We start from the raw sequence: 24,055 nt of genomic DNA on the forward strand, positions 1-24,055 counted from the left end.
GCTTACCTATATGTTTGTAGCAGTATGCTACAGAATACAGGGGAATATAAAATCCAGAACTACCTTCAGGAATCTTATAGTTGGATAACCAAATGAAATACTTAGTGGAAGAAGAAAAAAGACTGTGACAAAGCCAGAGGCATGGCTCAGACACTGAAGGCTCTGGGGTTTTGGGGGAAGGAGGGTGGTCAGAGAGGGTGTGAAATCCTTTGGGAAGGTCACATTTTAATGGGTGGAGAGTTCGGGCCTGGGTTCTGTGGCTTTCTCTTTGTCCTTGGCAAGACATGAAACTCTCTGGTCTCCTTTCTATCTGGGTAATAGGAGATTGCAGACATATCTCTACAGGCCATTCAGCTCTAAAATTTTATCCTATAAAATATTAAAACTGGCTTAAAGAAATAATCGTGGATGTTAAAATATTAAGAATATTGCAATTCATTGCAGCCTAAGTTATAATGACAAAAACAAATGAGATTGTAGGGGGGTTGCTTAAGTAAATTATGGTACAACCATATGTTAGACTATGTAGCCATTAACCAGGATGTTTTAGAAGGATATTTAATGACAGAGGAATATGCTCATGATATAGTAAGTGAAAAGAGTAGATTGCAATAGGTTACTACACTATAACTTCTAATTTTTTTTTTAAAAGGATGTTCGCATAGAAAAGACTAGAAGGAAATATGCCGGGATAATATCTCTGATTGGTAGGATTATGAGTGAATTTTATCTTCTTTTATATTTTCTATGCTGAATATGTAATTTGCAGTCTGATTATATTGCCCATAAATGTTAAATTAATGAATAAAGTTTCTTGTCCCTTGGTGCAGGGTACTGGCCCCTTTGCTCCCCATTCCTGTGTGTAAATCCTTGACAGATTACTTCCATGGGCCTCATTTGGGAGGCAAGAGACTGTGGAAGGAAGCAGGAAAGCGAGGGTCTATTTTTGGCTCAGTCGTGAGTCAGCTTCGTGACCTCAGGCAAGTCCTTTCTGAACATCCTTGAACCTTGGTTTCCTCATCTGAAGAGAGAAATTGGAGGTCACAGAAGGTCCTTTGAGCTCCAATATGTACTTGTTCCTAAAAATGGAGAGTTTCTCCACTGGTGTGGAACCTACTCAGAGGCCTCAGTGGTTCCTGGAGCCTGGCGTCTCTGCTGTCTCTTCTGCTGGCTGCAGCCCATTTCTCTTCTGTTCAGAGTTCAGGGTGGAATTAAACGGAGTTCAGTGATAGGGTTTCGGGCTGAGAGGGTGTAGTGACAGCATTAAACCACTAGAGGGAAGCATTGTTTAACTACTTCTTCCTTTCTCATATCTGCTCTGCAGGTGAAGAGTTGCCTTGATTTGCCCTGATATGGTTTCAAATTTTAGAATTTTAGAATTAAAAGGACTTTGAAGATCATCCAGTAGAACCTCAATTATGCTGCACATGTGAGATAGTAGAGGCCAGAAAAGGCAAATAACCTATATAAAGTCACACAGAATGTTTTTTCAAGGTCTGCACTATAGGGTTTAGAAGATTGTAGACAGAGCCAAGAGTGTGATCAGTTGAATCCACAATGGGTGGACAGTTCCCATGACTGTGCAGGAATGTAAGGGATCTGTTCATATATAGCTTTATTGAGCTCCTCTGGCCAGATGCTTAGAGGCCTGGAGATAGAACAGAAAAGCTATAACTCTATCCTGAGGAACTTGTGCAGTGGGGGACGCACTTGCAGACACATGCTGCTACCCCACTGTGTCTCCTTCACCCTCTGGCAGGTTGCTCAGCCTGGAATCCAGGCTGTGGTGGTAGCTTGGAGGCCTGCAAGAGTTCTTGCGAATGTGGCCCTCCAAGGTCAAAAGATACCCTGGGCACCTCCAGTTTATTTCCAGTGAATTTCTGCAAGCATTGCTCACATGTTCACATGTCCTGTCTTCCCATTACTTGAGGTTTGCAAGGAATCCTGACAATTTGCTTCCCACTTTCCAAAGGCTTTGTTTCCTTGGCCCTGGGCTGACTTTATTTTTGGTTTCCAGGATGCCCACCAGCTCTAAGCATTGTGGTAAAGTGGAGTTGTGCACTGGTCCGGGAGCCAGGCAGCTGTGTGACCTTGGGCAGATTACTTTCTCTAGGCAAGGAGGTCAGACTCTCAGCTGCAGTGTGTTATCTCTGCTAGAGAGATGAAATTCTGGTGTTATTTTTGGTTTTTGTATTTGGCAAAGAATACCAATTGATCTGTGGTCCAGAGAAGTGCAATTTGTGTCTAGCTGAAGCAGAAGCACGATTCACCCTTAGAAATAGGTGCATTCGAATAAGGGGCTTGTCGGGAACCCTGGCCAAAGCCAAGTGCAGTTGACCCTGGAGGGCCACCAGATGGCAGCAGTGGGCCAGCAAACAGCCTTAGGGGTGAGGTGGGTAGGGCGAGTCAGAATTAGCAAGGTCAGAGCTGAAAGGATCCCCAGAGGTCATCCCAGGCCCTCCCCTCTTTTTATGGATGGATGGGAGAACTCAGGCCCAGAGAGGGAAAGGGCTACCTAAGGTCTCACCATGAGTTAATACCCAAGTACCTCCTCGCTTGTGAGAAGAACTGAGATCAGTTTGGTCTATAGCTGGCTGCCCCACAGGAGAGCCGGGAGACAAGGGTCTGGGCCCTGGACCGTTGAGCCAGAGGTGGAAAGGGAAGGGGTCAGCAGTTAACTGTCTGCCTTGATCCTGGTTTCTTTGAGTGTCTGGGCCTAATGATTTCCACACACTCCCCAACCCCCACAGTAAGGGCAGTGTTTATTGTCTTTTCTGCTTTTCTCCTGTCTGCCCCATTCTCCTCCCCTGCCAAGGCCCTCCCATCAGGCTGTGCTGTGACGGAACGAGCGTCTGGGCCTAATGATTTCCACACACCCTGCAACCCCCACAGTAAGGGCAGTGTTTACTGTCTTCTGCTTTTCTCCTGTCTGCCCCATTCTCCTCTCCCGCCAAGGCCCTCCCATCAGGCTGTGCTGTGACGGAATCACCAAGGGTCATCTCACAGCCCCCACACCCAGCAGAGGGACAGGCCTAGGGCCCTGCCATAGGCACACTGTAGTGAACATGAGCTAGCACAAAAAATTTTATTTTTATTTCTGATGGGGTCAGAGTAGGGCAGGGAACCAATCTGCCAAGCATTTACCATGTACTAGGTATTCTGCCAGGTGCTGCCACTTACATACCCCTCATAACCCTCGGAGGTGGGGGTTCATGTCCCTTGCATTCCAGGTGAGGAAATCGAAGCTCAGAAAGGCTGAGTGGCTTGTTTAAAGTCATGCCGCTAGTTAAGCAAAGCAGATACTTGGACCATGCTGTTTGATGGCGAAGGTTGTATTCATTTCATTTCATCCTGCTACGTCCCCTCAAAATGTCTGCACTGGAAATGCAGTAGGTGATGCTCAGGCTGTAGAGTAGGGGGAATGAATATTCTTCTCTCTTCCCTGGAGGAAGGTTTGGGGGAGCTGTGGGCCGCTAGGGGCTGGGGAGGCCTTGGTGGCAGTAAAAGGCAGGCTCGGGGCTGGTGGCCGGTGGCAAATAGCCTTTCCCCTCTGTGTCTGTCCTCTAGCAGTCACCTGTCAGGAGTGCTCATCTCCTGGATCCCCACAAGCTGTTGCCACACTTGCATCGCTTTCTGCCCAACTGTCACCTCTCTTAGAGGCCCCCCGTTCACCCCGTCGAAAGTAGCCACCACCAGCCTGTCCGAGCCACACTCTGTTCCTGTCCTACTTTATTTTTCACGTTAGTGGTTTTCACTGCCTGAAACCATAGTATCATTATTGTTTACTTATTTGTTGTCGTTCTCTCTTCACCACATGTGAGCCCCGCAGGGTTTGGGTTAGGACCTGGTCTGTTTCATTCACTCCTGGACCTCCCCTGGTGTCAGGGAAGAGACTCAGTGTGGGCCTGTTGCATGGAATAGCTAACTGCGGCTTTTGGATGTGGAAGCTGTTTCATTTTTAGTGACTGTGCTCTGGAGACCTAGCCTGCGGCCCTGCCTTCTTCCTAGCTTCTTGGAGAAGCCCAGGGCTGAGAGCCTCAGCATCTTCAGTCTGACAGCCTTGCCTAGTGCCCCAGGGTTTGGGGACCAGCTTTGCCTTTGCATGTCTACAAGGCCTCGCCGTGGGTCCTTGGCTTCCTCATCTGTCCATGGTGGATGGTGGCACCAGCCATACTGCAAGCTCACCAGATGGTCTGGGAAGGGCTCAGTTTCCATTCAAGGAATCCTTCTCTTTCCTGGTGGGATTGATTTGTTCCAAGAGCTCTCTGAAAGTAAGCTGTAAGTGACTGGCCTGTAATTTCACCATCATTTTTAGGTTCCTGACAGATGGCACTGTGCTTGCCCTTTCTCGAGGGACCTTGCCTGCCTCACGGGAACTCTGAATAATCATAGTGACAGCCAGTGCCTTAAAGTGCTCTCGGATGTGTGCCAAGATAAAAGTGGCCCATTTTGAGGAATCTTGGATCAGCTTTTTCCTAATCTGTGAGTGACTTTTTACCTCAGGAGGAAGCCAAAGTAGTCCTAAAGAGCCAGATTCAAGTTCTAATTTGGCTGCTTGTTGGCTGTGTGATTTTGGGCAAGTCATTTAGCCTCTCTAGGCCTGAAATTCCTCATCTGTTTAATGAAAATCATAATCCCTAATTTGTCTGCATCACAGAGATGTAGTACGTCATTCACTCATTCACATATTCCTTTCTCCGTCCCTTCACCCTATTATTCAAAAAATATTTGTTGAACAGGCAAAGGGGACATTCCAGGCAGAAGGAATACTGCAGACAAAGGTGTAGAAGTGAGAATTGCACCTTGGTACAGTTTGCTTAACACAGGGCCAGGTAGAATGAGAAGGGACTGGAAACGTTGAAGTATAAATGGCATGGGTCCTTACTCAGGCTTTATTCTGTGAGCAGTGGAAGGAGCCGCTGAAGGTTTCTGCAGGGGAGGGGAACAGTGCAGGAGAAGGCCCTGCCTCCATCCGGGTGGCTTGTTCAGGCTCCCGTGTTGAGGCCTCATGCCTGCTTTTTGCTTCAGGTCTCATCCCTGTGGTTGATTTTGAGGTATTCTGATTCTCAGGGGAACCCCATTTCTCCATGAGCTGGGGTGACTATTAGAATCTGTGAGAATGGTAGGGACGGGTTATCTGGCTCCTTGGTCTGCCTTCTGGGAAGCTGTCTCAGGCGACGTGGAAGGTCACTGAGGAAGCCACCATGTCGCCTTCCATCTTGAAGCATTTCCTAGGGGCCTAAAGATGAGCAGCTTTGGGGCTCGTCCCACACTGCCCTGAGGAGATGGGAGTGTGTGGGGGAGGTGACCCACGTTTATCAAGGATGCACTATGTGCCAGGCATTTCGCCAGGGCTCTCTGAAATCATCTAATCCTTACACAGAGTTTGCCGAGTAAGGCTCACGCCCATTCTATGTGCAAGGAAACCGAAGAGCAGTCAGCCTATCTAGTTTCTTAGCCTTACTGTGCCCGGTGTGAAATGGAGGTCAACGATATCACCTCGTCAGTTTTGAGGGTGTCGTGAGGCTCGAGTAAGATCCTGGATGTGAAAGCACCTTGTCAACTGAAAATTACTGTGTGCAGAGGCAAGGGGTCAGTGGCAGTGCTGCTTCTTGGCAAAGCTATTTGAGATTTGCTCGGGCCTTTCCTGCCTGGCCTGATCGAAGGTTCCCGCCTTTGGTTTCTCCTTCATGTGCTTTCCTCCAGCCAGCCCCAGCGTCCGTGGCTCCATTCTCCACTGCTCTCTTTTAAGCCCACAACAGTGAAGGTAGTGATCTTTTTTAGAAAAATAACCTTGCAGTACAAAATTAATATCAAAATATGCTTCCTTTTTTTTTTTTTTGCCAATTGGGTGAAAACAATAAGAAGTCATGGAATTATAATGCTGGGAGCGACCATCTCATCTTGATTTGAAATTTGAGAAAACAGAAGCCTGGGGAGGTGGTCCCATAAGTCTCACAGAGTCAGGATTAGGACCCCCTGGGTGTCTTGCCCAGAGACCTTCCACTACCCTACCCGGCCCCTCCTAAGAGAGACTCGAAGGGCTTTGTCTAGAGGAAAAATCCAGTTTAATAAATTTTGTTTCACCAGCCCCTTTATGTAACAGGGCTGTTTCCGGGTCCTGGCAGATGGTCCGTAGTAACGGTGCTCTGCTGATTTGGTTGGAGCTGATCCTGTGAAATGAAAAATCCTGTGTAGCAGATGCTTTTCCTAGTCTCTGGCCATGGAGAATTCAGCCTCTCCAGGGAAGGCACTCTGGCTTTGGTACTGCTGTGTCTGGTGTGGCTAAAGGTGAAGGCCATGGGTGGTGGTCTTCAACCTTGTCAGGTTTTTACAGAAGGTCATATTAGTGACTTGGAGTTTCTTGGCAGGTGGGGTGCTGGTAAAGGGTGCTGCTTCTGGGGCCTGAGGGACAGATGGGAACAGAGAGCAGACTGGGAGGGGAATTGGCAGATGTGGACGGGAAGGACAGGCTCTCCCACAATGGATCTGGACTGGTGGCCCTTCATGCCACAAGGCCATACACCTCCAGATAAGCAATTTAAATATAACTTCAATGCTTGTCACACCGCCCACTAGCTTTGACAGTGGACTTTGATCCCAAGCCTCCCCTCAGTCCCTTACATAGAAATTACTGGGACACCGAGTGTCCTGATTTTCTTCCCTCCCTTGGTGGGTGCTTGATCATAATGGGTTCTTAGTGGCCTCCTCAGGTGATGCTCGTTACTACTACTGCTTGATACAAGTGGAAAATTCCCAAACCATTGATAGTGGAGTGGACATCACTCCCACAGACTCTTCCCGACCTTGTCCTATTGCTCAGTGGTTTCCCTTGCAGTGTCCTCACATGAGGAGGTGGGAGGAGTGCTCCCCTATCTGTGAGTGCAGCTCTATCAGGACTCCAGTCGGTCTTTTATACCCGTCTCTCATGTAGAACCTGGTCCAAGGGTGGGGTTAGAAGAAATTTGAGAGGCATCATCCAAAGTCATGTCATGTTCCCAAATATTGTCACCGGTTGACCATGAACTGCCATCCCAGGATAGGTTCCCTCCTCTCTTTGCTTCCACCCCTAGGTGAATTATTTCTCCACCAAAAGATTGGAGCCAACCTTTGTCTCCTCCGCTCGAAGATCTTAATCTGGGCCTTCCATTAACCAAAAGCCAGTTTCTCTTTGGAGGCTGAGGATGCAAATAGTTCTAGGGAGTTGTGGGATCTCTTGGGGTTTAGGAGGTGGGACTCTGGCTTGCTAACACAACAACTTCGATATCACAGTGAGCTTTTGCAAGATCGCTGGTCCCCATTTATGGTTCGTCTTCTGCAGGGCCTCAGGGTGGTCTTCGGGGGGCGCTGTGTTCCCACAATCAGATGCTGGGGTTTTACTGAAGGAACTCAAACATACCTCTGCGGGCCCAGGCGTGCTTGCGAACTGCGGCTTTCCCTAGCCAAGTCTCATTCCCAGCTCCAGCCTCCAGCTCAGGCGCTGTGAGTCATCGTCATCAGTGGAAAACTCGGCCTCACCAACAGCTGGGTGCAGTACTTGGCCTTTTTTTTTTTTTTAACTTCTTTTTTTGTAACTTCACAGAGATAGAAACTGCTGATGATCTTTTGCAGTGGACAATAACTGAAGTCTGGCCAGGGACAGCAGTTGTAGGTAGGGAGAAGAGAACCTCAAGGAGATGGGTGTAGGGAGGTATGTTTTCCATCACCCAGCCCTCGGGCCTTCCAAGAAACCATCTCAGAGAGGCAGGCCATGTGGACCTCACCTATCTCTATTCTTCCCAGCCAAGGGACCCAGGAAGCCTTTGGTAATTGTGGGTAGCAACGGAAGCTTTGAGAGGTTGACTGGTATTTTTGTAAGAAGCTGTGGACAGGATGTGCTAGAAGTCAGGGGGCCTGGGATCTAACTCACTGTTTGACGTGAGGTACATAAGTCACTTTTTAGTGGGCCTCACTTTTCCCAGCTAGAAGCAGACAGTTGAGTTAGAGTGTCCTGAGGTCCCTTCTTGCTGTGACAGTCTGAGTCTAAACTGACTATAAAGAATTTCGAACCTGTTCCCATAATCCTCTTGAACATCTGAAACCCATGGCTATTTCTCTGGGTGAGTAGTGGATAAGGAGAATCACATAGGTAAGATTCCTACCCTCCAAGAATTTACAGTCTGTCTTCCTCCTTTCCTCTCCCCAAGAAGCAGTAGACGGAGTCTACTTACAGGGAAGCCAGAAACCGGGATTCTGGTTCTGACTCTGCCAAAATACATTGTGTGTCCTTGGGCAAATCATTCCCCTCCTTCAGCCTCATTTTCATTTTTCTCTAAAATCGAGGGGATTAGACTCGCTTCCTGGCTTCAAGTCCCCCCGCTCTCGTTTCCCCCTTGAGCCTCCTACTGGCTTTTCTGCGGCGTATGATTCCGTATGATTCTTAGCTGCAGAAGCCCTGGGGTATAGTTTCCTTCCTTGCTGGGAGGGAGAGAGGCAAGATTATTTTTTTAATTACGCAGCTAAGATTAGGCAGCAATCTGCATTTTAAAATGTTATTAATAAGAGTCTAAAAGTGTGCAAAGAAGCTTTGGAGTTTGAATGTGAAATGAGTAGGGAAACATCTGCAGAGTCACTGGCCTCAATCAGGGACTTTTCTGTGGGTGCCGAGCGGCTGCCGGCTATGAGTAGCAGCCTGCTGGGTCCCGTGAGGAGCAGGAAGCCCGAGCACTGCGCCAGAGCAGCCTGCTCAGAGCAGGGGCTTGAGGTCCAGCCTCTCGTGATGGTTCTTTGCAAACTGGCTTTAAAAAAAGAGCGATGGTCATAATATATTATTAGCACCTCTATTTAGAGTTTACAAAGTGCGTTCGTATTTATTTTCATCATAGTCCTGAGAGACAGTTAGAGCAAGTTTTATTGTACCTTCATGACTCGGCTGAGGTCTCTTAGATTTAAAATTCTTCCTCTAAGAAAGCTTGGTATGCTACAGAGGAAAAGCCCCAGACAGGACATCAGGAACTGGGCACCGGTCCTCGGCCTCTACCTCTCTCCCCAGCTCTGCCTGTTTCCTTTCTCTGTATCTCTCTATAGCACATAAAGTTATTTGCCTGGGGATATGTTCTATATGTTTTTTGACTGTTGTCTGTCTTCGCCACGCTAGAATGTAAGCTCTATGAAGGAAGGGAGTTTTGTCTGTTTTCTTCACTGCTGTGGCACCCAGCACCTGGGACAGTGTCTGGCATAGAGAAAGGGCTCAGTAACAATTTTTTGAATATTATGAGTGCCTGGCTTTGCTTGTAAGTATTCTTTGTGATTTGGAAAAGTTATTTACTTTCCTCAGTTTCATTTTCTCTTTGGGGAGTTGGGTGAGATGGTCTCTGATGTCGTTGGTGGCATATGAAAGTCCATGGTGAGAGTGATGTCTATAACTCCTTTTTCTTTCAGCAAACACTGAATATCTGCTCTTGGTCAGGCCCTATACTATACTAGGTACTATGAGGAATGCAGAGAGAAAGGATAACTGTTCTTCACCCTTTAGTGGGTATGGTGGTTAATTTTATGTATCAACTTAACTGGGCCACATGGCACCCAGATATTTCGTAAACATTGTTCAGAGTATATCTGTGAAGATGTTTTTGGATGAAATTAACATTTACATGTAAATTGAGTAAAGCAGATTGCTCTCCCTAGTGTGGGTGGGCCTCACCCAATCAGTTGAAGTCCCGAATAGGACAAAAGGCTGACCCTTCCCTGAGTAAGAGAATTATCCTTCTTTCCAAGTGGAACATCAGCTCTTCCTGCATGAGAGCCTTTGAGCTGAGACATCAGCTCTACAGATTTTGGACTTGCCAGCCTCCATAGTCATGTGCGCCAGTTCCTTGTAAATCTCTTTCGATATAACTGTTCTGTTTCTCTGGATAACCTTGACCAATACAGAGGGCAACATAAAACATGTCGTTAAATCTTATATTTGGCAGCATAGAATAGTTGTTGGAACAGAGGGTACAAGCACCATGACAGTGGCTCCTAAAGGGAAGATGGCTTATTCTGACCAGGAGATGATGGGATGCTTTAGGGAGGCAGCGGGATGTGAGCCAGGCCCTGAAGGGTGAGAAGGGATCCTGTAGGTGGAACAAGCAGGCCCACTGACATTACAGGCTGACCAGCATTGTGGGCTGGGGCACAGCATGTCCCTGAGGCCTGGGAGTGAGGAAGTAGAGTATGCCCTTGACAGAGGGGCAGCCATCCTGCATTGAAGAACATTTGGAGGGAGAGACTGTGTGGAAGGCAAGGGAGCTACTAAACAATCTAAGACTAGGGCTTCCTGAGATGTCCTTATATGGTTTGAAAGAAGAAAACATTCATCTTTTTCTGGGAAACTCCAACCTTGTGTGGTATAGGTAGTCCTGCAGCTGGTCTGGGGACTCCTCAGGGTGTAGTTTACCTTGACTTCTATCACCGGTGCCCACGATTTGGCAGCTCATAGTCAAAGGTGAAAATGGAGCAGCCGTGTGGAATGCCCAACATGTTTTGGGACTCTGATCTTTGCTATGTAGGCCAAGGATGAAGCTCACTTGGTCACTCACTGCTGGGCTCTCTTTGTGTCCTTAGCCCACGTGTGCCTCCCTGTGACCCTGAACAACCTCTGCAAGTCCTTGGAATGTTTAGAAGAGGCAGTGTGATCCAGTGAAAAGCAGTGTGTCCTCTGAGGGGCAGTGACTGGGGGCCCTGACTCCAATGCCAGGCTGCTGGGTTCCATCTGGGTTCTGCCACTGACAGCTGCGGACTCTCGGCCCAAGACTTAACCTCTCTCTGTGCTTTAAATGTCCTCACCTGTAATTTGAGGATTATAATAATACATACTCATGGGGCGTTTTTGTGGACTAAATGGAACAATTCATGGAAAGAGTTTAGCATGAAATAAGTACCCTCAAAATATCAGCTATGAGTAGTATTATTATCATTATTATTGCAGCTTTGCCATGTTCCAGCTGTAGCATCTTGAGCAAGTCATTTAACTTCTGTGATCTGTTTCTTTTTCTGTAAAATGGGGTTTACTCCAATTATTAAGGATAGATTAAATTAACTTAATGGTAGTACCTTAAAGCAGAGTTTTATACAGTCAGCTTTTGATAAGTAAATTCTCCCCAGTCCTTTACCTTTTGTTCACTCTCTTTGCAGGCTGCTGCTTCTCCCCTTTTTTGGTTGGGCAGCTCATGTTTGGAAATTTTATCCTTGCATTAACTTTTTAAAAATTCCAAACTTTTTATTATGTGATATTGTTCATGACATGACTTTGGAGATGGGGGAAATTTTACTAAAATATAATACGATATGCAGTCAAGTCCCGATTTTTATTTAAATTGTGAGCTGTGTGAATAGTCTTTGATATTGAAGTGGATGTTTTCTTTTAGGTCACTGGTCAGACTAAATAGTCCAAAGGCACCAATAACATTAGATTGTACGCTGCTTATTTTGACACTGAGGAGTTTTAGACGTTGTTTATTAAAAGTTTAGATTAGGAAAATGTCGCTATTCCAGCCCTCTTATTTTATGGATGGGAAAACTAGGTCCCTAGAGAAGGGACCTGTTCAAAGTCATGTAGCCTAGGAGAGAAGCCAGGATTAGGATCCAGGTCTCCTGAGTCTTCGGTTAAACTTCCTCCCTTCTCCAGCTTACCTCGCTTCACCTCTCTTCTCCACTTCTTTTCCTCTTTCTTCTTTTTTCTTAGCTTTAATTGATTTGTATTGTGCAGTACTTCAGAGGCCTCTGATGTGTCAGAGACAATCTTGAGTCTTACAAACATCTAGAATTCCGTGATGGAGCCAAAAAAAATTTCTTGGATTATCAGCAGAGACATTGACCCTAAGACATTGGTAGATGGGACTTGGTTGAAAAGATATGACAAATTGGTGGAAACCGTGGGTGGAACTGTGGAAATCCTTGATAAGACTGGTGGTGTTCAGGTCAGGGGAATAGGGGAATAATAGTAATAGTGGCTAACGTTTACTATTACGTGTCATGCACTTTATGCAAAAATATCCTTGCAACAACCCTGTGAGGTCAATGTTATTATTCCCATTTTACAGATGTGGAATAATATGCTCAAGGTGGAGCCAGTGAATGATATAGTTTAGTAGTGGTGAGCAAGAAGCAGGTAGATTCATGCATTTATTTATTCAGGCAGCAAATATTTAGTGAGCATTTACTTTGTGCTGGGCATTATTCTAGGATAAGCAATGAGCTAAAACAGAGAGCCCCTGCTAGCATAGAGCTGGCTCTCCAGAGGGGGAGACAGACATTAATCGAACAGTCTTCCTAATGAGTATCCATTTATAAACTGGCATCAGTGATCCCAAGATGAGGAACGTGGTTCTCTGAGATTGTTGCACAGAACAGTCTGATCTGGATTGAGGGCTCAGCAGAACTGAAGAGTGAGTGAGTAACAGTTGACTAGGTGAACGGGGTCAGGAGTAGTAGAGACATCCGGGGACAGAGGGGAGCTGGAAAGAGGCTTTGTGGAAGATTCCGGTGCCCGCGCTCTGAGCTCTCCCTTCCCTCTTTCCTGCTCCTCACATGGGAAGATTAGCCGAGTGACTCAGGCAGTTAGTTCTGTGTTTGACCAGCCCTTGCTTATTGTCACCAAATGCCTTTTTATAAAATCTCTGTCAGTGTGGCAGAGCAAAGGATGAGTTACAGAAATAAGATTCTTACACTCTAAAACATAATAACCCCCAAAGTAGCTGGTATTTATAAACAGATGAATTACAACAAACTCATAGGTAAAGAGCAGCCTCCTCCTCCTTCGTGCACGCGCGCGCATGTGTGTGTGTGTGTTTCAGAAGACTTCGTAGCATCCTGGAATATTAGCTGGGAGGGACTGCAGAGGTCATATGGCCTTTTCTCTGCCTGCCTGACCCCTGGGTTTCTTTTTAGAACATCCACCTCCATTTGCTAACTCCATTTTGATATCTTCAATAACATTCTGTTCCCTTTTGGGTCAAATTCTGTTAAGAAAATGTGGATGTTCCTTATATTACACTGTAATCTATCTTCTTATCATCTTCAGGATGCCTTTCCTTGGAACAGGTAAAAATTCCTCTTCCCTGAAGAGCTTAGATTCTCACTGCGCCTATAGCTGTGGCTTCTCACCTGCCTTTGCCACCGTTCCAGGCAGCCCTTTGATGGACAGTAAAGGAAGATGCCCCCTTGAATGTTCACATCCACCTACTGTCCTGAGTCTACCCTGACTTCGGGGCACTTCCCCCATCCCTTTCCTCGTGACTCCAGCCCTCGTTTCAGCCCAATGCCTCTTAAGCTGTCGTGCTGTAGGAGTTTCCTTCCTTCTTTCCCTTGTCCCCTTTTTATTTATTACCACTGTGACTTTGGGTAAGTGCCTCATTCCCTGCCAGTAAAATGGGGCAGTTAGGAATGCTTATCTTATGGGATTGTTGGGCCGTCCCAACAGGAAACTGTGTAGAGAATGTTTAGAATAGTGCCTGGCACATAGTAGGTGCTACGGAAGTGTTAGCTGTGAATATCATTATTACTGACCTCCTCCAATCCTATGCCAGGTCTACCATCCCAAATCATTCCTTTCATTAGGCCTTACACCTGCTCAAAAGTCTGCAGTCTCCCCATGGTCTATCAGTTGTCCCTAAAGTGAGTGTGTAAGACAAATTTCCAGGGTGTGGAGAGGGAAAACTGACATCATTTATATGTTTTTATCTCATTCTTTTAAATTTTCGACTTTTTTGAGTATGTTTTATACTGTATATTTTTGAGTGAAGGTATATTTATAATTTATAAATGTATGCAATACAAGTAAATATTTATACATATTTACACCAATATGTGTAAATAAATGAACATACATATATTGGTGGTATGTTAAAAAATGTTTTACAAATAAGGGAGTGCAAGCCGGCGTGTTTGGGGATCCTGGCCTGGAAGGTGAGGTCCAGACCCTGAGCCTGGCATTTCCCTGTGGCTGGCCCTCCACTGAGAGTCCTGACTGTCCTCTCGGTCCCCTTCCTCACGCCCGTCACCCTCGCTCCACCTGCCCCACCTTGTGTCTTTTCGATTTCTGTCATTGTTCATCCCCTCTTCCATTCCTAGATATTCTCTCTTATTTTCTTTTCCTATCCAGAAGTTCACCTTAAATGCCACTTGTTCCATCAAGCTTGCCAGGACACTTCTTGCTTGAAATGCTTCCTCCAGGCTCCCCGGGCATGCTTTGTCAATACTGCTCATTTGGCCCCTGCTCTTTTCTACTTTGCGTTGAGATCTTTTGCCATGTATATTTCTTGGCTCCATAGTTATTCTATGTTAATTCTCACATGAACATGTCTTTAAATTATGTTTTGCTTGCTGACTTTATTTTCATAGGATTATCATTTATCTGGAGACACAAAGCTATACTTTTTGAGTGACTTTAATGTATCTCTATTTTATCGTAGTAATATATAATTCTTTACTCTAAGGAAGAGATTCATTTGTTACATTTGTGATCTGAATCTCCTTGGATTTGATGGCATGCTTTAGCCTGAGGCAGACACTTATCTACAATGCAGCAATGAACATCTTTTGTGTGTGAATTGATTATTTCCTTTTACTCCAGGTGACCTAAAATCATAATCCTTGTGTTTAATGTCTGTGTTTCAGGACTTATAGTCCTGAGTTCTGCATGTCCTCCTGGGAAGTGAGGAAAGCTGGATGGTACACAGAACACATCCATTTAATCTGGATTTTCCCCCTCCTCAAACACTGTGAGAACGGCTGTTTCATCAGCCAGGTTTTATGCATTCGTGACAGCAGCTGTGCAATCACTGGAGATGCCATTGGTCCTGGAGTCAGAAGACAGGTTTAAATCTTGATTCCATCACTTGCTGGTTGTTTGGACTTGAATAAGTCATTTAACCTCTCGAGTTATTTAACCTCATCTGTGAAATAAACTTAATAATACATATGTCACAGACTTTTTATGAGGATTAATTGAGAGAGTACCTATGAATGTGTCAGGCATTTAGGAGATGGTCAATAAGTGTCTGTTTAAAAGAAATAGAAAAATAAGAGTCTCCTCTGTCTTCTGTGACCTTTCTGATGCAGAGTATATTTTGGGGTGAAACGGACAGCTTCATAGAGTGCACCCACCTGACTGGGCAAACAGGCTGGGACTGAAGGCTGGACATCAGGTCAGCCTGGTTTCTGGGCTTGTCTCTGATAGAATGCTTATGGCCTCCCCAGGGAGCATGAGGATTAATTAGTTAATCTTTGTGAAGTGCTTTGAAGGTGAAAAGTGCTATGTAAGTGGAATGGTTGAATTGCTATTGGAGATGTGATTATGGTGGCACCGTATTCTGGCAGTCTTGCCTGACTTGGACATCAGTAATCGATAGCAGGGAAGGTTCTAAGATGTTTTACTTGATAAGAAAGGATTCAGTGTGGGATTTGTGATCACATAATTCCTCTGTAGAACTGCAGATAGCAACTCGCCAGTTATTCCTAGCAGAGTAATGCTAGGGTTACTTAAGAAGTCACAGTCTCCTCGTCTGACTGCTTGGGAATTTCTCTGCTATAAGACAGTCTGGTTGTAACTCTCAGCCAGCTCAGGTGAAGGGACGGTTTGCCAGTTTGATGGGTCGCTTTGCGGGTCCTGGGCACATAGGCTTTTTTGGGTCTAATCTTACAGAAGTGAAGGAAGAGTGTTGAGTAGTTACTCAGTGATGTGGACCAGTGTGAATAAAGTACCAAGGGCTTGTAGAAGGAGAAGTGTCTTAGCTGTGTGACCCTGGGCTGGGTACTTTTCCGAACCTTAATTTTCTTACCTGTTAAATGGGAACATAGTAGCGGATGAGTACAATAATAAAGATGGCTCGTGGGAGGGTGGCTTTCACCCTTTCTGTGGAGAACTGAGAAGTCAAGAAAGGTTTCACAGAACTGGTGACACATGAACTGGACTGTAAAGGTTGAGCCATGGTTCATCAGTTGAGTAACATAAGGAAACGTGATCCATGACAAAAGGAACAGCATACATGAGGCCATTAGGTAGAACATCTGAATGGACCCACTCTCAGTTCTTATGATATGCCTGCTTCTTCATGGGCTGCCCAGACTTTGCTCCCTCTTCGAAGAAGCCCAGAGGCCAGATTCCTGTGAACTTCTCGCTATCTGCGGTAATGTCCATAAGCAGACCAATCCTGAGAACTTTGTCCCTGCAGAGCCCTGAATCTCTTTCATAATCTGACAATTCCTCCATTAGTCTGTGGTTGTTTTTTAGCTGACACTATAAGCCATATGTTGAATGTGGGGCCAGATGAAGCCTTGATACTAAACACAGAGTATGTAGTAGATTTGTCTAGAATTTAATATGCATTACTTGGTGTTTTGTCTCTTAAGCAAAGTTTTTCTTTGTTAAAATAAACATGTATAAAGAATTTATACAGCGCACATGGTTATGCATATTTATTGCAGAGAATCTGTTAATAATCTATGCCTCATCGGATTTTGCATTTCTGTTGAAATAACAAATGCGGCACTTGGTACAACTGAATGAATTTGGTGAATTTTCTTTTATCTGGGAGAAGAAAGGCCATTTCTCTTTTTCCAAACTTCATTTTCTTCAATCATCTTTAGCACTGGCCAGTTTCCCAGGTGACGCATCTAGAGAACTGAATGCTTTTCTGGCTCTAAATGGTTTTGTCTTTTTTTCCTTCTATCATTCCCTTCCTTCTAGCACACGTAGACATTTGTCTTGGGACTGTTAGAATTGCTCCTTTGAGTAAGAGCGTAGACTCTGAAAGTCCTCTTATGTTACATGGAGGGGAAAAGACATGAAACAGGCTATTAATTGAGCTCAGAGTAAGGGAATAAGGGATTGTGACATGGGGCAAGTCAGAGGCCTGAGGGACTTAAAGGTGGCTGATGGGGGCCCTGGACTTGGTGAGAGAGAGGAGAGCCTGAGAACAGACATCAGGGCAAAGCGCAAGGCGGCCGTGGGGACGGGAGAGGGTGGGTAGGCCATAAAGTGTGGTCGAAGCATTCTATGTAGTCATGTCCATATGTGTTCAAATACAGGAGCATGGGCTTTAGAATCAGCCTCTGTTGGAATGCAGCTCTGGTACTTATCACTTACTTGATCTTGACCAAGTCATTTTACCTTTCTGAACATCAGCTTCCCATATCTGTAATATGAATACTTATGCTTTCTTTATGGGAAGATAGGAAGGCTCCTGGTACATAGTAGTTGGTACTAAAAGAAATGTTCACGCTTTCTCTTATAATTTAGTGCCTACCCATGAGAACACAGCCTTACTCAAAATATGTTTTGTTTTTAGAAACTGGCAAGGTGTTTACCTGGGGCCGAGCAGACTATGGTCAACTAGGGAGGAAGTTGGAGTCTTGTGAAGACTGGACACGGGAAAAGCAGGGTTCATCCCTCCCCTGCTCAAGACCACAGAAGAGCACGCCTTCGTCTCTGCAGTGCTTAACGGGAGCAACTGAGGTAGGAAATGACGTAACATAAATGTGATGCATCTCTTCTTCTTGTCTTTCAGTGAAGCGTTTATTGAGGGTCTGCTGTGTGCTTTAGTCGCGGCGTTACAGCACGCTCCACACGGGAATCCGAAAGGGTCCTTGCCTCAAGTTGCTTGTGGTTTAATATGGTAGAAAAGGCAGTTATCCAGATCACTATGCTGCGAGGCAGACTGTGTGTAACGACTTTGGAGAGGTTCTAGGTACTATGGGTCCACTTCGGGAATGAGTAATGAATTCAGGGTTCAGGGATTAGGTTAGGTCTCAAGGAGGACATGGCTTTGAGCTGTGCCTTGAAGAATGGGTCAGACGTGAGCAAGCAGCTATAAGAGAGAAGAGGACTTTTAGGTGGGCACGACAGCTTGAACAGAGTCTAGGGATTAGGAAAGTGAAGAAAGTGTTTGGGGGACCACTGGTGGTTCAGTTTGTCTGGAGCAGGGGGTGTCTGTGGGGGAGAAGATGAGGTAATATCAGGAAGATGGGCTGCAACCTGATCAAGGGGCCCTTAACACTGGGCTAAGTATTTGGCACTTCTGTTTATATTTCCCAGTGTAGAAAACATTGTAGTTCAGTTGCTTATTCAAGCCCCTGTAGTTTCCTGAAATGTCTTGAATTTCTACACTTAAGGCAGGAGTCTTAATTTCTCCAGGGTGTGTGTTTCTGTTACTAAATTTTACTTTACCGCTGTCCTTAAAAAAAAGAAAAGGCTCGGTTTTTGAGAAGAATGAGGATGGCCACGCAGGAAATGTGCCTCTGAACCCAAGTTGGCTTAATAAAGGAATTCAGTCTTCATTCAGAGTCTGTCAAAAAAAATTAATAAGCTAGTGAGACTTCTGTAATTAGCATCAGACTAATTACACCCCTCACCATACCTAGAGGACTTCCCTTCCCCGGGGCCTGCCTGGCCTCCTCCTCCCGGGTATGTAGGACGGTTCTCCATTTCTGCTTCACATCCCAGCCCCGGTCCTCCTGGGTCTTTCCTTAGAGCTGGGTTGAGTCTGTCTGTCTTTCTCTCTCTCTTTCTTTAATTGAAAAGACACTAAACAACACTGCAAAGACAATTTAGACGTGGTAATAATAAAAAAAATCCGTGATCTTACCACCCTACCACAGCTACATTCCTTTTTGTATGTATATATGTACATACTTTACAAAGCTACAGGTGATAGCATTTCTAATGCTTTGTACTCTGTCTTCACTTATTTGATCACAAATTCTTTACTCTGTTTTTCTTGGTCTTTAAGATCCTTTAAAATGGTTATATAACATGGGTGGAAGGTTCTGGGATTTTCCAAATCATTCTTTGAATGTTGGACATTTAGATCATATATATATAGGCACTGTGGTGGACTCTGCAGTGGATACTTTGTTAAACTGTTTCTTGAATATGCAATCTTAGGGATGAAATTGAAGGGGCAAAGGCCATGAGCATCTTTAAGACTTTTGCTATATTTCTCTGGATTCTGTTTGAAAGAAGTTGCTCCCACCAGTAGTGAATGAGGGAATGCAGTATTTAAGTGGGTTTTGTCTGCTTATCACATTCAGGTGCTGAGAGCTTGGTATATATAGTACTTTAGACCACTGGGCCATGGACTGGTATCAGTCTGTGACTTGTTAAGAACTGAGCAACACAGCAGGAGGTGAGTGGCAGGCGAGTGAGCCAAGCTTCATCTGTGTTTGAAGGCGCTCCCTGGCGCCAGCATCACTGCCTCAGCTCCACCTCAGATCATCAGGCATTAGATTCTCATAGCAGCACCGGTCCCTGGTTCCAAAACGGTTGGGGACTGCTCCTTTAGACTCTTTTGCTTTTCTTTGTCTTTCCCAGAACATTTAAGACTTTGTGGTCAGGCAGCATAGCAGAAACACAAAGGCTTCATGGAAAGGCGCTCCCCAGCGCCAGCATCACTGCCTCAGCTTCACCTCAGATCATCAGGCATTAGATTCTCATAGCAGCACCGGTCCCTGGTTCCAAAACGGTTGGGGACTGCTCCTTTAGACTCTTTTGCTTTTCTTTGTCTTTCCCAGAACATTTAAGACTTTGTGGTCAGGCAGCATAGCAGAAACACAAAGGCTTCATGGATTATTCTGAGTCTCAGAGGGTCATCAATGAGGATTACATGCAAAGTTCTTGGCATGTGTCAGGCACTCAGTAACTGGTAGGTCCTTTCTCTTCTTCCCTTTTGAAGCCTTTTAATGTCCTCAGTGGCCATGATGTGCAGCACTATGACAGCCATGGCCAGTGCAAACATATAGCCTAAGAGCCTGACGCTGATGTGACTTTTATCTTATTCTTAGAGGGGCAATCTGAGGCATCGACTTGAGCCCCATGGCAACCTCATGTAGTGCTCCCCTCCATCTCTGCTCTAGTATCACACAGGTTTAGACTCCAGGCTGTTTTCATAAATCGGGCCTGGGAATCATCTCCGCTGTTGATATCTAGGTCTGGCCTGTCAGGCATCTAGATGCCTGAGGCCCAGTGCTAAGCCAGTGAACAGTGTAAGCTTCTAGGAGTAATTGTCAAGACCAAATGCCATTCCAAGCCCTAGTCACCTTGGACAAGACAAGAGCCCTACTAAACCAGTTGTTACCATGGTCGGCCTTGGCCGCGGAGGTGCAGGGACTCCTGTGGAGTCAGGAAACGCCTTGAACTAAGTTGACAATTCCTGACCTTCAAGGAATTGAAGTGTGGCCCATAGCTGACCATTTTCCATCTTTAATGTCCAAGGGATAAGCAGAGGGAGGACTGAGCTATCTGGAATGGGGCCTCAGGTAGGATGTCTACCCAGAAGGGTCCAGAGGGACAGCTAAGCAGGAGGAGAAGGCACAGGTATATAGAGCTGGACTGTGGAATAACTGTCCCTTCCTGTGAACATAAGAAAGCAAATAAATACAATGTTACCTGGTGGTTGTTATGGGTCAGGCAGCGTGCTAAATGCTTTAATTATATATTATTTCTCATCTTCACAATAAACCTGGGTACAGGTTTCACTGCTTTACAAATAAAGATACTAGGGCTCAGAATGGAGAAGTCACTGGTCCAGGATCACACAGTAGATAAACAGTAGGGCTCGGATTTGGACTTGAAGTACTTGGAGCTCACATACTTTCTGTATAGATGAAGTAAAATTACATATGTCCTTTTACATGTGTACCCTCACCTAGATAAATATTCTGGAAGTCTGGGAATCAGATTCCTTGAGAATCTTAATTCTTTTCTTCTGAGCTGTGTCTCATCTCTGGCCTGAGAAAGACTTTGAGATTTTAGACCAGGTGGGCCTGCCTTTAATGTTCTTAACAGTGGTAAGGACTATGTACTTCATGCATTGTCAGATTTGCCTTAGATACTAGGCCTGTCTGACCACTCCTGGAAAATTTCAGGGGCCACACAGTGATCGGGGTTACCCTGCCCTGCACACGTCAGGGCAGGGTGTGTGTGAACAGGTTTGTTTGCACAGCAGCCTTTTGCTTTCCGGGTCCCAGGTGAGGCTGCTACCTGCACATTTGCTGTGGAACCTTGGCTCTCAACTCCACCCACAGGTGGAAGCCTGCATTTCATAGTCGAGCAGAAGTGCTTGTGCTCATTTAGTGGGTACATTGCGCCTCCTCCAGGATTCTGAAGCAGGTAGAGCTGGGCACCTGGTGTGTTCGTGAAACCATCAGGAGACCTACTTGACTGAAGGTGAACAGCCTCTGAGGGACAAGGTCTAGACTGGGAGTCGGGAGACCTGGGTTCTAGCTCTGGTTGTGCTCTGACTTGGTGAATCTGGGCAAGCCCCCTTTCCTCCTGCACCCTTAGTCCCCCCACACCCCCATATGTAGGTTGGGGATGTTAGATCAGGTGATTCCTAAGGTTTGTTATAGATCTAGAAGTCCCTTCCATCTGTGATTCTTATTTCCCATAAATGATCACTCCTTAAATGACTCCTGCCCCTGGAGTCCCTTAATGTCATAGCCAAGATCACTTAACCCCTAGCTGCTCTCTCAACTTTGGCAGACCTGCGAAAGTTAACTAATATAGAAGTTCCAGGCTTCAGTACCATTTGAGCTTTGCTCTGCCTCTCTGCCTTGACTCTGTTCTCTGCCCTTGTTCCTTGTCCCCAGGGCCTCCTGCTCCAGTTTAGGTCATTGGGACTTAGTATGATGCTCCCGCCTGGTCCTCCTAGGACTTGCAGTTTGGCTTTCACTCCTGTCCCTGTGGCTGTGCCCTTATTGCCGGGGGCAGGCAGGCCTCAGTGACACGACCTTCCTGACTTCCCCGTCCGCCAGGCCCTCCAGGCTCTGTGTGTGTAGTTCTACCTTTCCTGCTTTCCTGCATCGGCCACACAGTGCCAGTGGGTGGGGAGGTGGATACAAAGCTAAAGAATACATGTCTTTGGCCTAAAAGAACTGCCAGGTACATAAATAAATCCTTACTGTACAGAGTGAAAAGTGCTGTTAGTGGTATGTATGACAGGCCAAGGAAGCAGTGAAGACAGAATGATTAATTCCAAAGACACTAACAAAAAGAAGTATTATTTGAACTAGATTCTTAAAAATGAGTAGGAGCTCAACAAAGGTAGAAGGACATGCCAGGCAGTGGGGACAACGTGAACTAAAACCGTGAATCTAAATCTGCTTTAACTGCTGGTACAATCGGGATGCCTGCCCGTTCCAGTGGTCCGGCTTAGTTTTACAGTAATGCTGCCTCTCTAGCCTGCCCCTTCACTGCCATCCGTCCTTCTGATGGGAGTACTGTCTGAAGGAAAATCACTCTCACATACATTCTCTTGTTTGATCCCAGGGCGATGCTGTGAAATGGGCCAGAATAGGAATGGTTATCCTCATTTCACAACTGAGGCCCAGAGAGGCTAGCGAGGAATTAGAAGACTGCGGGCAAGCAGCTGATTTCCAGTGTTTCTGAGGGCCTTGCTCTGGCCGCAGTCTGTTGCCATGGTCCTGAGTCATGTTCCTGGTTTAAATTCTGCCCACGTTTGGTTGAGGAGCACCAAATCGCAGTCAGGGAGCTCAGCGTACACGTGCACGTGTGTGCACACACGCAGCCACTGGAGCAGGAGCAGGAAACGCGGAAATAAACAAGGGTTGAACCAGGGATTGGGTAACCGTCAAGCCCAAATGCCATCGGCCCTCATTGTGCTGCAGGACTAAAACTGTTTGTTGGAGGATCAACCTGTGCACAGGGTCTAAGTAAAATCTGTCAGAACGAGTGGGAAAGAAGCTATTTTTAGTTTGCAAAGTCACTCACTCAGCTGTGTTAGCTGAGGTTTGAGCCAGTCCCCTACGCTTTGCACAGTGTTATTTCTGAAGGAGAAATACCACTTGAATGCTGCGTAAAACCCATTAATGAAGCTGGAAGTTTCCAGGGCGTCTTTGTCCTGCAGCTCCCTCGGAAGGCTGCCTTTCCTGAATGACCTTCCTCCTTTCCTATATTTAATGCATTTCTAATTTTAAGTTTGTGTCAAGACCGTGGGACTTTGGTGCCCTAAATAACACAGAAATCTACCACCAGCAAACAGCTGAGTCCGGAGGGCTCTGACAGAATTGAACACAGCCTGAAAAAGTATTCCCAAGTCATTCTCGGGTAAATAATCCACAGCATCACAGCTCTTCTTAGAGGACCAGGAGGACTCCGAGACCATGGCCCTGGGCAGCCCAAACTTTTGAAGTGCAGCAGGTTTTAGAGGCCTCCCCAAATGGGGCAGCAGTCTTCACCCAAAGACTGTTGTTTCCCTGGAGGTTAGAAAAGCCAGCACATCTGAGCTGTAGCTGCTAACTTAATAGGAGGAGAAATATCCCGAAACAAACCTCAAAGCGGAGTCCACTCAGAAGAGAGAAAGAGCCACCAGACAGGGCTGTCTCGTTTAAAAGAGATGGTTAAGGATATGATACAGAAGCACTTATTTACTACTGGCTATTTATTTATTTATATTTATCATCTTTTCTCACTAAAAAAATAGAGCATCCAGGAGGGCGAGGGCCTATCTGTCTTGTTCAAGGCTGTGCTCCCAGTGTCAGGAATAGTTCCCGGTAACTCGTAGGTGCTTAGTGGATAATTCCTGACTGAATAAATGAAAAATGAATGACAGAAGTGGCTTCAGAGGTAATGTGGCCCTATTCAGCTCTCTCCTCTCTCTCTCTCCCCCTACAGTCTGCACGTCTCAGTCCCAGGCCAGTTCAAGAACAGGCATTTCTGTGTTTTTAGGCATTTGGGTGTCCGACATCCTGTAGAGCTAGAGGACAGACAGGCTCTGACCCTGTAATATACTTGTCCAACCCAGAAGTTTCTTATGAAGTCCGTTGATGATGGAGCTTAAGTCAGTCCTTTAGCGCTTCATGATTTACCAAGAGCTTTCACGCACATTCATCTTTGGTTTTTCTTCTTTTATCCAGTAGATGCTTATGTATGCCTGTCTATCCAAGCACCACATGAGCCAAATGGGGGAAGCAGAGAAGATTAGAACAGTTCTCGTCTTAGGGGCTCGTGAACTAGTGGCAGGGCTAAGTTCATTGCAGGACACGTAGAACGTGACAAAGGCTATAAGAAAGAGTG

At 45.8% G+C, this 24,055-nt stretch overlaps 1 protein-coding gene across 4 annotated transcripts in view; it reads left to right on the forward strand.

The window, feature by feature from the left end:
- The window catches only part of SERGEF (secretion regulating guanine nucleotide exchange factor), a 180,841-nt gene that overhangs the window by 28,877 nt on the left and 127,909 nt on the right, over nt 1-24,055 (forward strand). For all 4 annotated transcript variants that reach the window (XM_006904726.3, XM_015589488.2, XM_025046343.1 and 1 more), the window contains exon 9: nt 17,313-17,479. In XM_006904726.3, the coding sequence (XP_006904788.1) occupies nt 17,313-17,479 (167 nt within the window). The remainder of the gene's footprint in view (nt 1-17,312; nt 17,480-24,055) is intronic.

This window comes from Pteropus alecto, unplaced genomic scaffold, assembly GCF_000325575.1.
Source record: "Pteropus alecto unplaced genomic scaffold, ASM32557v1 scaffold120, whole genome shotgun sequence".
NCBI classification, from domain to species: Eukaryota; Metazoa; Chordata; class Mammalia; order Chiroptera; family Pteropodidae; genus Pteropus; species Pteropus alecto.